The 15,451-nt window shown below is 53.7% G+C and overlaps 1 protein-coding gene across 2 annotated transcripts; it reads right to left on the reverse strand.

Annotated features, from left to right (window-relative positions):
• Positions 1-614: 614 nt before the first annotated feature.
• LOC128273370 (uncharacterized) lies at positions 615-13,916 on the reverse strand. 2 transcript variants are annotated; one of them, XM_053011314.1, is made up of 4 exons: positions 13,726-13,916; positions 3,056-3,245; positions 1,949-2,053; positions 615-765 (listed from the first exon to the last, which is right to left on the reverse strand). In XM_053011314.1, exons 1-4 carry the CDS (start codon positions 13,732-13,734, stop codon positions 728-730), a joined length of 342 nt encoding a protein of 113 aa, XP_052867274.1. In that variant the 5' UTR covers positions 13,735-13,916; the 3' UTR covers positions 615-727. The 2 variants fall into 2 exon arrangements, with proteins under 2 accessions (XP_052867274.1, XP_052867275.1); XM_053011315.1 differs by lacking the exon at positions 615-765 and adding an exon at positions 789-1,243.
• Between the last annotated feature and the right edge of the window lie 1,535 nt (positions 13,917-15,451).

Below are 15,451 nucleotides of genomic sequence, written 5' to 3' on the forward strand. Positions count from 1 at the left end.
TTAGTAACTGGGCGCCGTGTGCTGTGCGTGTTGAGTTGTTGGACGTTCTTTATACACTTTGTGCCGCTTTATGAGGAAATGATCGGGAGGAAGGAGTTGAATTCTGGATTCAGGGGGGGATTGTGGATTGGAACTGTACAGGGATGTCTTTTTTACAAATAAATATCTTCACACACACCGTATCTCGCTAGTCCTCTAATACTACATCGGCGTCACCGGCGAATGCTAGACAAGTGGGCTCCTACTGGGGAATCCGGATCAGAGTCCTGCGTCCAGGTTCACCGACAGTTACAATCGCCGTGACCCGGCATATCTGACGCGTTTCGGGTTGGGACAATTTGATATGGCATCAAATTCGAGCACATTCCACTCCGAGTGCGACACGGGCGGACGTGTGGCTTCCGGCTAACCTGCCACTACTCTAACTCTAACCTCGATCGGTGGTGACTTGGGGTACCTACGTTTGTGTGTGTGTATGGGACCGCGTGGCCCTAGTGACCGTGTGCTACTTATCGGCTGCACCACCCGGTTACGGTGACGGTTAAGTAATAGGGCTTGGCTTTTCCTAACTCAAGTACACGTGGTCCAGAAAACCCCGCGAGGTTGATCTTGAAAACGCGATATGGAATGTGTGGATAGCAGGGTGTTGGGACAGGGGGATTCACAGGTGGTTTTGGTGCGGGACAGGTTTGGTGGGTACGGATCATATACGGCCTAAGTAGCTGACTTAGAAGTATCGCAAGTTTCTGTACAACGCATTCGTGTCTGAAACGGAAGAAAAGGTTGTGTTGGGCACTGGGTTGTGGTAGATTGGCTTTCGCAGGGGGTGCGGGGGCGCTTCACACCGCGGGTTAGCTTCGCCCCGGGGTTGGGATGAATCGAAAGTAATCTTAGCATAGCGTCTCCACGCCACTCCGGTGCGGTGGTGGAAGCAGTTAGTCACAGATTCTACGCCGCTAGAGAGCACCGGGGGGGTGGCCGAAACCGCGACCAGCGTAAACCTTCGGTTGGCCCTGATCCGGTAGTTGGTTTTGGCTCAGGGTCGGCCGACTCATCGCTTCGCTCGTCGCTCGGTCCGCTCGGTGATCTTGAGGTGTGCATCTCTCTTGTTAGACAGGGCCGCGGTTGGCGTAGATCGGGCGATGGGAAGTTGTTGATAGGACCGAGGGCTTGGAAGTGTTGGAGGGGATCTTTTGGTTGTAGGTGGTGAGGTGCTGGCGGTTGTAGGTGCATTAGTAGTAATCTAGACGAAACGGTAGGACGGCAACGGATGAGTCCACGTTAACCTGAGACGCCGTCGGCTCCGTCCTCTCAGAGGGTCAGCTTGGTTAGTAGAAGCGACAATTAGTTGCAGATGGGCCAATGTTTGTCCGTTTATGGGGCTGTTGTTAGCGGTCTGACGTCCAGCGACAGACACGCCATTAGCAGCAGCAGTCTATCTACAAGAATTCTTCTCCCACGTCCGTTTGGCACGGTGGTTGTCTGCTTTTGTGGCAGTTTGGACGAGGTTACGTAACCCGGCCGGAGAGCGTAGCGTGTGCCCTCCGTTATCTGCATGCGATTAGTTTGTGCCGCATTCCTGCCTCATTAGGGTCGCCGTGGATTAATCTGCACTCGGCTCCGTGCTCCGTCGGAAGTATTGTTTGGTGTTGGGGTCTCGGGGTGCCTTAGTTGGCAAACACTGGCAACACTGCGTTCTCGGTCGCTACCAGAAGGTCTCTCTTACGCCGTTAGGCTTTGTGGTTAGAGCGTTGTTAACGAGGTAAAGCAAGGGACGCATAGGTCGGTATTAGCAGCGGTAGCGGTATAGTTATGGCCGAGGCCACTGAGTGACGCAGCCGGATCGAAAGTGCAGTGTTAGTGAAGAGGTAGTACTGTGGCGCTGGACAGTTTTGGACGCTCCAAACCAAGCAACGAGGTCCCCGGGCGGGAAATTATTGGCTCTTACTCTGGGGCGCACTGGGTGGCACGAAACCGTAGCCGGAAGCACCGACGACCACTCCGCTCGACTCGACTGGCGCATCAGCAGGGGCGGGCGGGAACACCACGGGTCCTGGTGGGGGAAGGCAGAACAGCGATCAGTCCGAAGTTCGCGAAACCGCGCTTTAAGTGATCCACCGCTAAGTAAAACCACCCTACAACTCAACCCAGTTCAATTGTATAGGGTGCTCCATCTAGTGTTTGGATTTTTAAGTACCGATTACTTGACTTTGCAAACGTCAAACTTTATTCTGGAGATTGATCCTTTTTATGCGGATTTTGGTCTAGCGGCATCACCGGCTCATTCATCTTCGAAAGTGAAGAAGACGCCGCCGTAATCGTCGAAGACGGATGCTACCGAGAAATGCTGGCTGATTGGTTCTGAAAACTTGGACGACATTTGGTTTCAACAAAAACTTCGGAATCCAAACACTTGATGGATCACCCTGTACAACGAACGAAATAAACATCAAACACAACTCCCATTACTAGAGCGAGCTAAGAATATCCAGTACGACTCCTCTCCCCGACGCTGTACAAAGAGTTTGTGAATGCCAACTACCGTAACTGTTAGAGTCCCTACTTGGCCCGCTCTACGGCCCAACGCGATTACAAAGTATTCGCGATCACGAGCGCAAGTAACCCAACAATTTAATCCCGATTACCATTTCCCGCTCGCTTCCATGGCGGACGAACCAGAACTCGTCCGGACACGTCGGAGCGCTGACTGGAGCGCTGACATCGTAACAACCACTGCAAATGCCCACAACCCTGACGCAGCCCTGACGAAAGGTCACCAAACTACAACTCCTGGGGTGCCCGGAAAGGGGCTGTTACGTGGCCCTACATTTACACTTATTTTAATGCACTACTCAAAGGGTGTACCGCGGGACCTTACCGGTGGGCCGCGCCGCATGAATCACGACGGGGCGGCCACCCTTGCTGGGGATAGCCTGGTAGCTCCTCCAGCCTTAGAGCCTAGCTTTGGAACACTTGTCGAACGAGTCATTGAACGCATATCGATACCCAGCGATATACGCCCCAAGCCCACTACCACCCCACACAAGCCACTCACCTCGGTTCTGTCTTGGGTCTCTGATACCAGCATTCAAAGTACCTGACAAATCCTGTCCAGAGAACGCGGTCGGACCGCCAAAGTCACCGGTCAGCGAGGCCAGCCCGAACTGGGAACTCGTGTGTGGGAACGCGAACCGCTGCGCGGTGACGGTGGCCACGGCCAGGATGACAGCGAAGAACACGGCAAACTGTTGGGGGGAGATACCAGAAAATGGTGGAGTTAGCGAATGATAAGTCAGAAGTCCAAAGTTTCAGACCTGCGAGGTCTGTTCCTGCAACAAGTTGAGTGATCGATGAGACCCTTAGCCCCAAATAGAGTTGTTGAACAAATTGGTCCCATTAGAATTGAAGCAATAAAGTCACAGATATAGTTGCAATGATCTCCCAAGGTTGCCCTCCGGGGTGCGTGATGAAATCACAATTAGACCAAGATCGTTTCACGGTCTGTCGCTCACCTGGGCGGCTCATTAACAACGACATCTCTCTAAAAGCCGATCCCAGCCCGACCCCGGAGGCTCTATTACCAAAACCGTGAGATCCGATTCGCTTTATTGAGCGCGCGCGCTGTGGAATGGACGTGATTAACTAATTCAATCGGCTGGCCATCGCTTGGCCAACACAATCGGAACCGACACCCGACTCCCCGGTACCCGATGCCATAATGCGCCGCTTTCTGGCCGCGACCCATCGCAGTCCGACAGAGATTTCCCCCCGGCCGTTGGGCGCCACATGGCTGGCGAGGAAAGTTGGGCGAAACGTTTTCCCTTCGGACTGGAGCCGCCGGCCGGTCTCTGCCTTCGACGGACGGGCGCGTTATGTGCCGCGATGACATAAAGTGTGAAACCCGCGGCCCCACACATTGGCCTCCGGGTGCGTGAAAAACCGTTTACGGAGATTACCTCAGCGGACACCGAACAATCGATCGCGGACCGAAAATGAGAGCCAGCATTTGACGCCACATGCGCTAGTTGCGCGACATTAGCGCTTTCTTTTCCGCTCGGTCCGGCACGGAAGCTGGAAGCGATTGCCGATCGCTCGCTCCGGTACTTGACAGCCCCCGGGGGTTGTCTTGGGCGCGTGCCATCGGATGAGTTCGCGGTGCTTCCGCCGGGTAGCTCGTTAATCGATCAACCAGCAACCAGCGTGGCAACACGGGCACACATCTCCGTTGAGCAGGTGGCCCGGCGAAAGCGAAAGTCCCACAACGGACCGGTGGAGCAAGCTCGCCTTCCTTTGTCGCTCGCAAGCGCCTGGCAAACAAACAAACAAACTGCCGCACACATACAGACACAGGGTATGGTAACAAATAGTACCTCGAGCCAGCAGCACCGGTCGGCTAGGAAGCACGGTCGGCATGGAGAAACTGCCGACAGTTGGCTGCGCTACGCTAGGTGTCGCTAGTGCGCACAGTGGCACAGATAGGTGTCTGGCGTTCTTCGGCGGCCCTCATTATCTGATCGGGCAGCGTGTAAGCCCGAATCAGCCGAAACCACCTCGGCCAGGTACACCCGAGGCAACACCCCTTTCGGACCACAACAACAACCACCGTTTGAAAGATCGTGAGTGAGCCTGCCCGTGTGTTGGCTGTGCGAGTTTTATGGATTCTGTAGCACCGGTGGTCCGGAGCTGACCTGGATAGGGTTGCATTTGCGTACCGGCGCCGGTTCTAGCGTGAATGGGAGCAAACGAGAACACGTCCGCCGTCTTGGTCCATGTTGGTCCACGGCCTCTGTTGGTAGCGCCGTGCGGGAGATTTGGTTAATGCATAACCATAATGAGCCAGCCTGTTGTTCAATAAGTACTATACGGGGTTGTTCAAAAAGTTTTGCACTTCAATAACAGAGCGCGATGCTACTAGCGTAAATTTATTTTACTATGTTGGTACACTCTTCACATAAACTAAGGAGAAGTTCCATTTCAATCTGTCAATTCATTCTTTGTAGACAACTCATTTAGTATCGACGTGTCAGAGTATTTCTTTACAATGGATAAGTAAGTATCGTGCAGTAATTGACTTTCTACTTTTGGAATCTTCAAAAACAAAGGAAATTTATGAACGAATTTAGACGTGGTTGTACAAGTCTTGAAGACGACTCGCGTTAAGGACGTCCAAAACAGCAACAACACCTAAAATCGTAGAAAAAATACAGGATATTGGATTGCATTTTTCTCGGCAACATTTGCAGTGTTATCGGAAGGATAATGTGGATTTTGTGCGTCCCCTCTTCATTATGAACGAATTAGGAATCAGGATTATGGTGATAGATATCACCATAATCCTGAATCAAAACTAAGGAGGCTAAGGAGTGGTTTTTAGCATGCGAAAAGATTCCTAAAAGAGTTTTTTGATTGTGGATTCCTTGCAAACTTGGAAAATCGTTGAATTCTGATTATTATTGTAACCAGCTGAAAGAAAAAAATTGTAAAAAGACCCGGTTTGCCGAAGAAAAAATCCTTTTTCCGCAAAACTTATGGACCCGCCTGGTATGCGGGGGCTCGACCCACTAGCCAGAGGCTATGATTCATGGAGTGCACGGAAGCCCTCGTTCCCAACTGGCAGTCCACGTGTGAGCTATACGGTACGAAGCCTCCTAAGGGCCTTGCTCGCTAGTGCGCCCCGTGCCGTTAGTGGACCCTCATTCTGGGCACCTCTGATAGGCAGGGCTATCAGCTGGTAGGTACAAGACCCAACAGCGACAACAACGCTGCCTCGGCCCAACGGTACTACGCTGCAGTAACGGGGCTTGCGTAACGCCACACACCAGACCGATTAAAAGACGACGAGTCGAACCGGAGTCGGCCCCGAGACATTCTACCCGAGAGTTTCGCAACGCATTGGAAACGCATTACGAAATCCCAAATCATATCGCCAGTTTTCGCTTTGTTTCGCTTTGTCCGGGTCCCCCACCCCACCCGTTGCGGGTTGACACACTGACACATAGCGCCCCAGACAACAAAAAAGTGAATAATGGCGCCCGGGGGCGCTCTATTTGATCAAATTATTTTGAACGCCGGCCACAGCAGTTTTGCAACGGAACGGAGTTACGTGGATGACTTTAGAAAGAATACGGGCCCATTAGTGGTCCCTCGGCGCTGCTGCTTCGTGTTCATGCTTCATCAGGCCGGGGGTTTGTCTCATTTCCGTATCATTAACATCTTCTTCAGCATCCAACCGTCACCGTCGTCGTCGTCGTGGTCGTCATCCTAATCGTGATCAAGCTGCCAATCGGCCCAATCCGAGCCCGGTTGACACTTTGACAGGTTACACCGTAAAGTAATACTCTCCGGTTGCGGAACGATCGTGGGACACGGGGGGGCCAGAATGCTCTCTGTTGCTCCCACACGTCGTCGTCGTGATGTGGGCTGATGTTACCCGCAGCCCAATAATGTATCTCCCCGGAGCTCGGAAAGGCCAGCGAGTAGATTAAGTTGCATAAGGCGCCTTCCTGGTGCACGGCCTAAGTGCGGTTGCGGTCAGGGCGAAGCCTGCCTTTCTTGGGTGCAACGCAGCACAGGAGCCCAGAACTCCGCGAGTTCCCACCACAGAGCAACAAATCGGATCTAGCCGGAACTCGCCCAAAACTCGATCGCTTTCTGTACTGGGCCTGTTGTGGATGCTGACCCACATTCGCGGAAGCTGTCACCAAGAAGTAACCAGTCCACTGACCAGAAGTGTCACATTACGCGACACGATAACACGGTCCGGATTCCTTTGTCGGTACGCTACTGGCCAGAGCCCCTGCCGAGAAACCTGTTGGAGGTCACACACCAGGAGGCGTGAAGTTGGCTGCGCACCTGACGTTTATGGAGCCACCAGCAAAACGGTTGATCTTGACGAAAACGCCACTCACGTCGCGCGCACCGGAATTTATGAAGCCTTGCTCGATCTATTTATTACCTCCCTCCGGTCGACCATAAGTCATGAGTGCACTCCAGTGGCTCGGACTTATCCCCGCAGACTGCGACTACCACCACTGCCCGGGCCAACCGCACCGCAACTTATGAGAGAATACTAATCGAGCGAGCCGAGCTAATAGAGAGACCCGTTACAGACCCACCGGACACCCCTTGGTCGGTCGCACTTGTGGCCGCCGATGGGCTGTTAATCCAGGGTCAGCAGATGAAGAAAGAGTAGCAGAAGCGAGCCACCAGTACCAGGCCGATCGATCGATTGGGACCGAGATTGTGCAACCGGACCGGTCATAAAGCTCCGTTGCCATTCGGTGTTTGGACGTTGGGATTCGGTGTCGGAACCTTCACCGGGGACGTGAATTTATTGGCGGATCCCCCGAGCGCCTGAGCACCCGAGCGGACCAGAACTTCCTACAGACGGTTCCGCCGGGCACCAGCGTCGCGTTGACAGTCAGTTGGGCTGACAGCGGGTTGCTGGTGTCCGCCATTATTAATCCAAGCACTTTACCGACCACCGACTTTCGCGGACCGTGGCGGACCGTGAGACCAGACCGGAGCCCTCCCCCCCGCCGGCTCCGGGTTGGCAATTGGGCCGTTTGGCAATTGTCACCGCGAAACCGCGCAATTGGACATGGTCCGTCCGAAAGCAGCTGCCATTTTCCGCCAACGGACTGCACGGAGCGCAATGCATTTTAATTGGCCAACGGTTACCAAACGGTGCCTCCGTGCTACCACCACTCCCGCTGGACAAACTTGACCCACAAACCTAGGCAGACCCAGCAGGTGAGGTTTTTCACACTCCAACTCCGCGGCGCATACGGCGTTATTTGCGTACGTTTACGAGCCAAGCCGGATCACGTACGCCTCAGAGACCTCTTCTGGGGGGGATTGGTTTAATCGAAAAAAATTGTATCACGCCTCGCTCAGTAAAGGCCTCCCCCACAAGCCACAGCGGCCCTTACGAAATCCGAACCTGAACCACGATCACTACCGATCGGCGAGGATCGGTACTCGGACCGAAGGCTCCCGGGACGGGCGAAGGTCTCGGCGCTCGGCGCACGGATTCGAGGGCCTCCCTCTCGGAGCTCGGGCCCCCAAAAGGCTTAATGAGGACGGTGCCGCCGCCGTCCTCTAGGCACGTGGCGGCGACGGCCAACGACGAAAGTCAAGGATCCCCCCACGAAAGGGCTCGCTACTCGATCAACCGCGCTGCTTCAGCGAGAGATCATTTATCAACGCGGTGGCCAACGAAAAAAGCAGTTCAAATTGTGTGTCGTCGTCGAACGTGCTTCGCGATGTGCTTTCTGTCCTCGGCCAATGCTTGACCACCGACACTATCGGGGCCGCACGATCGGCAGCCAGGCGACATGGACCACTTTTTGCCTTCAAAATGCTTCATAAATCAACGGCCTCTGGACCAGGTCAGTCGAGAATTTCGGACACGTCAACGCGTACTCGGAATGCACCACAGCCACGTCCGGGTCCGGGGGGGGGCCACCAGGTGGCCCGGTGAACCTTGATGGCGAACACCGCGTCCCCGACAGTAGCAGCTGTGTCTGAGGCTGCTGTCCCGCTGGCCGGTCATCCCCACCAAGGACACCAAGCTGGTCGATGGATGGCGGTGGTGCAACGCAGGCGCGGGTGTAATTATCACCACGCAAAGGTTGCGCCGGTCCACGCAAGCGCGTGCGCCGCAATCTTACGGCACCGATTCTGACTCACCCCGGAAACCCTACGCGAAACCCGCCAGTTGGCCAACGCGGCGGACCTGCCTCTCTTTTCGCAACCGGCAACCGACAGCGGGCAGATGATCGAGCTTCCCGAGCTTCGTTCGACCTTTTGCCGATCGATCGAGGCATTGCGATCAGCACACGCCAATCTTCTAGTTCCCTGCATTGGTTCTCGAACCACCAGGTGTCCGTGTTGGCCAACACGGGGAAGTGGCCACCAACGGCATTCCGGGGGCGGGGGGCTTTCAAATTGCCAATTGCGGAGGTGGAGGCACACAGAGGAACATCGCGAAACGCAGTTACGTCATTAGCTGATTGACCAGGCGGGCCTCCGCCACGATGCGATGCGATCGAACGGAACGGAACGGATAGGAGGCGATCGGCGCTAGGTGCGGTGGCGTCGTGGCGAGCGTCAAGAATGTGCTGCTATAAATTATAGGGACACCACCATAGACACACACACACACACGGGGGAGGGGGGCGGAGGTTAGTGTATCCGCTCCCACCGAAAGCAGTGACCCGAAACGAAACGAACACGAGGGACAGGAAACCATAAACCACCCCGCTAGTCGATGGTGGACAACCACTCCGGCACCCCCTCCACCCATCCGCCGCATTCCCTCGAATAAACTGGGACACGGTCACGACGGACGGCGGACGTCGGTCAACGTTTAATTGTCGCCGATCCATATCGAACGGGCGGCAGGACACTCTAGACAGGGCGGAGATCCTTTCCGTCCGGAGGGGTGGGCATTCCCCGTGACACACACTCCAATGGCGAGACTACCGCGAATCTGGCGTTTGGGGAGTTCGATTTTCCACGCACGCATCCGTTACGTCGTCGTCGTCGTGTGCAGAAAATGCCACTCATTACGGGGGTTACGTTCAGCGGTTGAGTGTCGCGTTTTTTCGTATAAAAAAACCTACCGAAAATTGAGGCCTCTCCGAGTCCCCAGATTGGCCCCCAAGACACTGTGGCATCGCGGTGAATGAAATCGAAACTTGTAGGTGTACAGGAGGACACGCGATGACGACGGAGATTGACGGCATCGTACAGTCTGAGGGAACGGCAAAAAGGGTGGACCGGATGGCGCCCGGTGTTTACGGAAGTTGCCGCACTTCCGTGGCGCACGACGCAATGCTCCGGTGACGGACCTCGGTAAACAACACATGGACTGAAAACTATTGGGCTTAACACGAAGATGGCGCTAGTCTTATTGGATTTTTAAATTGAATATGTTGAAATTTCAGTATATTTGATAAGACTAGTTTTTGAGTTATTTTGCTAAGAGTGACACTACTTTTGTTACTTTCAAACCAATGGATCAAAAACAATTTCGTGTTGAAGAAGTCTGAGGCCTATTTCGAGATAAAACATAAATCGTTCTACAAAAGTGGTATCGAAATGGTAGACCACCGCTGGAATGATTGTGTAAAGCCGATTTTGAACAAACACACGTTTTCTTGCTTAGTCCCCGGACTTTTCCGCCCATGTGTTGTACGTTGTACCTTTCCGATTATTATAATCAACGTCCCAACATCCCGGAAAGGGGAAGCCCGCAGCCCTTCAGAGGAGTGCAGATCGTCACCATAATCGCCCTCCATTAATGCCGTTAATTTGTTTTTATTATATTACCACCGGAGCGAGACCGAAAAAACGGGTTCGTAAACGTCGTCTCAACCCATCATCATCATCATCATCATCATCGAACGGGCCGCGTTTTCGCGTTTACTCAACAAATCGCCGGTGGCACGCGATAGCGCAAGTGGTATGCCGGCTCAACGCATAACGCACACCGCGGCATGCTGTTTGCGCTTCCCATACGCGCCGCGTAACGTATCGCGAGTGCGGAGGCCAATTGTAGGCGCACGCGTTCCTCGCTTAACCCAGCGCCGAAGTCTTTCGAATTGTTTCGCATTTTTCCCCCATTTAACGTTCCATTCTTTTGCGTTTCGGGGCGGCGTTGTTTCATGCTCCGCAGGGCTGGTGGCATGCACACCACGGCGTGCCCGGCCACCGGCTGGGTCCGGCCGTTTATTTGGCCAAATTTTCAGCTTTCTTTTGAGTAATGTCATAAAACGCGGTTCGACGCGCGGCGTTTGTTTTGGGTGCTGTTTGAAAAGTACTAATTACGTTGTTGTGGTAATGCGCGCACCGGACGGAACGTGCCGGACTGGACAGGTCGGTTCCGTACCGGGGGGGCGTCGGTGCGAACTTTCCACCGATTTCCGAATGATGGTTCCAATTTCCAAATACAAGGTTCGAGGCGTGGCAATCTTGTGGTGTCGCGCTGATGGCCACTTCCGGCCTTCGGAGCGCCGACCCGTCAATCGCGCGCGATGTCCTTCGGTGATGCCGGTGATGCCCATCGGTAACTTGTGGCCGACTGCAGATCTACAATCTCGCACCTCACACAGCGCCAGCGCTAATCATAAAATCAATGTCAATGGCACACCCGGCGGCGGACCCCGGCAGCTTCCTGGCGCGGGCCATTTTTCGGCCCAGCGGTGGGTGGCGGCGGCGGCGGCTTTAATTAGGTGATGCTTGTTGCACAGCACCAGCTGACACGTATCAGTGCGCTCCGCAGATGGTGGGCACGCGCCATACGCGACCGCGATCGGTCCGCGACCTCCACTTGGTGTTGAACTTGGTCGCCGTGCCGTGCCGGATTGACCGACGGACCGTCGGTGGCCGCAGCCTGAAGGTCGCGGCGGACTGTAAAGGCCACCGAAAGACGCGCGGTGGCGCGCCCCACTGATCCCGTAATGACAATTAACGGCTCACTCTCATTTCTGTTCGCGGGCTCCTTTTCACGCACCACCCCCCGCGACCAACCGCAGATCGCCGACCGCCGACGGGTAAAGCAAAAAATAAAGAAAAGGGAAATCTGCTTGGAATCTTTTCCAAGTGCGCGCCACGAAACCGGTTCAGGTTGGCACTGCGTCTTGATACGATGGAAAACCTCTGTCCACCACGCGAACCGCGGCGTTCAGTTGTCGTTTCGCTCATTTTTCTTCGCCCGCCCGACAATGGTTGGTCCTGACCGGGCCGACAGTACGGCCGATATGTTGCGATACCGGTGCTATAATATTTTATGTATTCTGATCAATAAAGCTCAGGTGGATGTCCTCCAAGGAAGACAGTTTTCTAGGAATCAATGTCAACCGACTGCAAATGCTATAATCGTTTTGAGCCAAGCCAGGCGAAAGATCGGCTCAGCCAAGAAAGAGTCATGACGGCGTATTGTTGGAAAACTGCCATTTCTTGATCCCTTAACTAAACTCCATTAACAATATCCAATTTAAAAAATTTATGGCACTTCTGACACGTAATGAATGTTGAACAATAATATGCCCGAGCCAGACCAGGATTTAACATGTTGATAAAAAAAACATCGAACAAGTCTTGCGATGAACTAAAACACCGAGACCATCCGAAGACGAAAACTCCACAGGGAGAAATTAGCTCGAGGAAACATTTGAACCACAATCGAGTTGCGAAACATAGTCACCACACCGTGCATTAGTGGCCGGTTGGCATTCGGAAGTGACCGCCGGGAGCGCCGATTCGAAAGCGACCGAATCGCTCCTTCCAATCGAAAGGGAAAAAAGCCAACGCACTACCGGTTCCGATTCCGGGTCCGCCTAATCCCTATTATTTCCGATCACGCCGCCCGCTTTTTGGGGGGGCCGTGAATCGGCCTGAATATGCTTACTAATGGCGATTAATCATCATTTTGCGGGCACCCGGAGTATGGTCGGGGCCCACAAAACGGGTTATCGGATCGCCGCCTAGGCGCTCTATTTAGGTGTGACACTGATCATTAATCGAGCGGTCACCAAGAGAGATAGAGAGACCGATCGCTTCCTCACCTTGGGGCGAAGTGAAAAGCGCACGCGCGATCAGCGATCAGTTTTGCGATCGCATTTGGATGGATAACCTTGCGCCGCGCGAAACACATCAAAAATGGGCGAATTTTGACGGTGCGCAGGAGCAAGATCATATAATTGCACAATCGCACCGATGGCCAACCGCCTCATCAGCGCATTGTTCGCCATTCCGGTGGCCGGTGATAAATGCAAAACCCTCGATCCTGTTTGGCATTCCGGCCATCGCGCTGGCAGGAGGCTCTGGTGGTGCTCACTTTTGAATTACAAAAAACAAAAACCGAAACCAACAACAATCGGTCGAACCTTGAAAATTAATCCACTCGCCTATCAAAAAATCCGAGACCCCGAGATACATGTTCGCATTTTATTGAACACTTTTCGACGCGGTATCTGCGGAAGGTTCGCAGAAAAAAAATGGCGCCACTTAATGGGAGGGTCGACTGCTAGGCTGCGATAATTTCGCTGGTGGTGGGAAAAATGAAGACCTGTTAATGAGATCTTGCAAGGTGCTGTGCCCTTCCGCACGCGTTAGGGCAGCCAAATGAGAAGCTCATTTGACTCGTGCGTACGTAAGAGAGAGACAGAGAGGTCACGGTGGCATCAGGAAGCAGCGGGCAACGCAAGCGAGCCGCCCGGAAGGAAGACGCTGCTGCTGCACACACGGTGGATCGTTTAAAGACCTCCAATCATTCAATTTCATCAATTCAGCCATCCATCACCACACACGGGCACTGGCGACGAGCGGCGAGCGGCTCTAATGGGTACCCCTCTTGTGCGTTCATTTAAGTCTCCGGCGCCACGTGCGTGCGAATGGGTGGGTTTTGTGTGAAGATTTTCACCCCAAACTCCCAAACACGAATGCCTCGATCCCGTGTGGATGTTGTGGTTGTGGAACACCGGGCACACCAGAAGCAGGCCAAGCCGTCCCTAGAGCCCGCAACATCTGCGCTCATCTCATCATCTTTGGCTCATCGACCAAAACACCATTCGGAACCACACTCCAACTCCGGTCCGGTTGCTTATCACTAGGTTTTTGTGTGTTTCACTCATCACACTCAGATCTGCAGGCACACACACACACACACACGGAAAACGGTCCGTCTAATTGGGCCACCAGTTTGGCCCACTAACTTACAAGATTCATTTTCGGTGACTGATTTGAGAGGTTTGGCCGGGGCACCAACAACTTGGAGGAGATCCTTTTTGGACGGTATCACGACGGTAATCCTGGCACTGGACCACACACTCACACGCACACCGGCACACGCACACACGAGCGGGTCGGGGGGGGCACACAGGACCTGGGGACGACGGGGGACTAGGATCCGGGCGGTTGGAGCACTGAGCGTGGAATGATCCGCCGGTGGCCAGCGTGAAGTGATTTTATACATTCTCCACCACAGAATGGCTCAGCTCTCAGCTGGCGTTCCGGCGGCGGCGGCTCCTCGCGGTTCCGCGATGAGCCGACACGCGGAAAAGTGAGAGCCAGAGAGCGGGCCGTGGCAGTGGGGAGGTGGTAGGTTGCCGCAGCCGCCGTTACCCCGTTAGTAACATTGTGAGCGAAAGGGAACGCGCGCGCCGCTGCTTTTGGCGGCGCGAGAGCGCGCGAGATTATGCGCGAAAAATCAGGAAATGCGCCCCCAACGAGAGAGCGAAGCCGTGTGAGAGTGAGAAGCGGTACCGTGAGCAACGCGTGAGAGCGTTTGCTCACCGCTCACCGCACAATGTGAGCGGGTTGCTGGCGTACGTGACTTCTGATGTTCTCTTCGGCAACCGGTGCCGGTTGCCTTGAAAGGTTCTAGGGGGGCCGATACGATACAGAACCCAGACCCGACGTCCGGACCTACTTTGTGTGCGGAAATAGGGCCCACCAGGGGCCCCGACGGGACCGCGGGGCCGCGGAGACGTGTTGGCCTTGAGAAAACTATCGAACATCGAACATTAGAACGGTCGACTGGCGGCGGTCCGTCGATTGCACTGCTCGCGGAATTAAACCCGGACCGGTGCCGGAACGATCATTTTTCATACACAATTAACACCCACCCGCAGGTGGCGGCCATTATCGGCCTCGGGGTGGCGGGACTTCCCAGCCCGACCGAACCCGGAGCCCCGGTGCATCCCGAGAACCGCATTCCGTTAGCCGCGATCGATCGTGCACGTGCAATCATCTGGCCCAGGCCCAGGTTCCTCCTTTCGCCCGGACTACTTCACGGAAGTCGTACACGTTTTGGTTCGACTCTGCCAGAGATGAAATCAGATCTATGACGTGTTGTGGAAGCTGCGACGTACCAACGGAACATTGTTTACGTGCCACAACGACACCGGAAGAGCAAGCCAAACCGTAAATAGGCCAAATAATCTTAAAGCATGGGTTCATGGTCGCGGATCACTATGCCAGGATGTTCTCCGGTGTCTTGTTCTACGTGTAAAAGGGCGATTGTGTCGGAATTACTATTGTGCGTCGTACATCGGATATTTAAAAAAAGCCGCAACGGCAGCGAAACATATAGGTTATTTATTTTCCAATTTCAAAAAAGAACTTAAAAAAACATATTTCATTGAAAAATACAGATTTTTTTGAAATATTTTTTAATTATGAATTTTGTACTTTGCCACTATGTGTGAAACACAATATTGTTCAGATGGCCGCCTCGGGTTTTACTTAATACTTAGTTAATACTTAGGCCAAAACTTGGCGAATGTTATTTTTCAAATGCTCCAAAGTTGCATGCTTATAAACACGATCTTATGCGTAGGCCCACAAGAAATAGTGCCATGGTATCAAATCGCATGATCTTGGCCAATGGACATCACCAAAAAGCGCTGAAATCATATATCTTCTAAGTCCATATCTTCAATTG

Source organism: Anopheles cruzii, chromosome 3, assembly GCF_943734635.1.
Source record: "Anopheles cruzii chromosome 3, idAnoCruzAS_RS32_06, whole genome shotgun sequence".
NCBI lineage: Eukaryota > Metazoa > Arthropoda > Insecta > Diptera > Culicidae > Anopheles > Anopheles cruzii.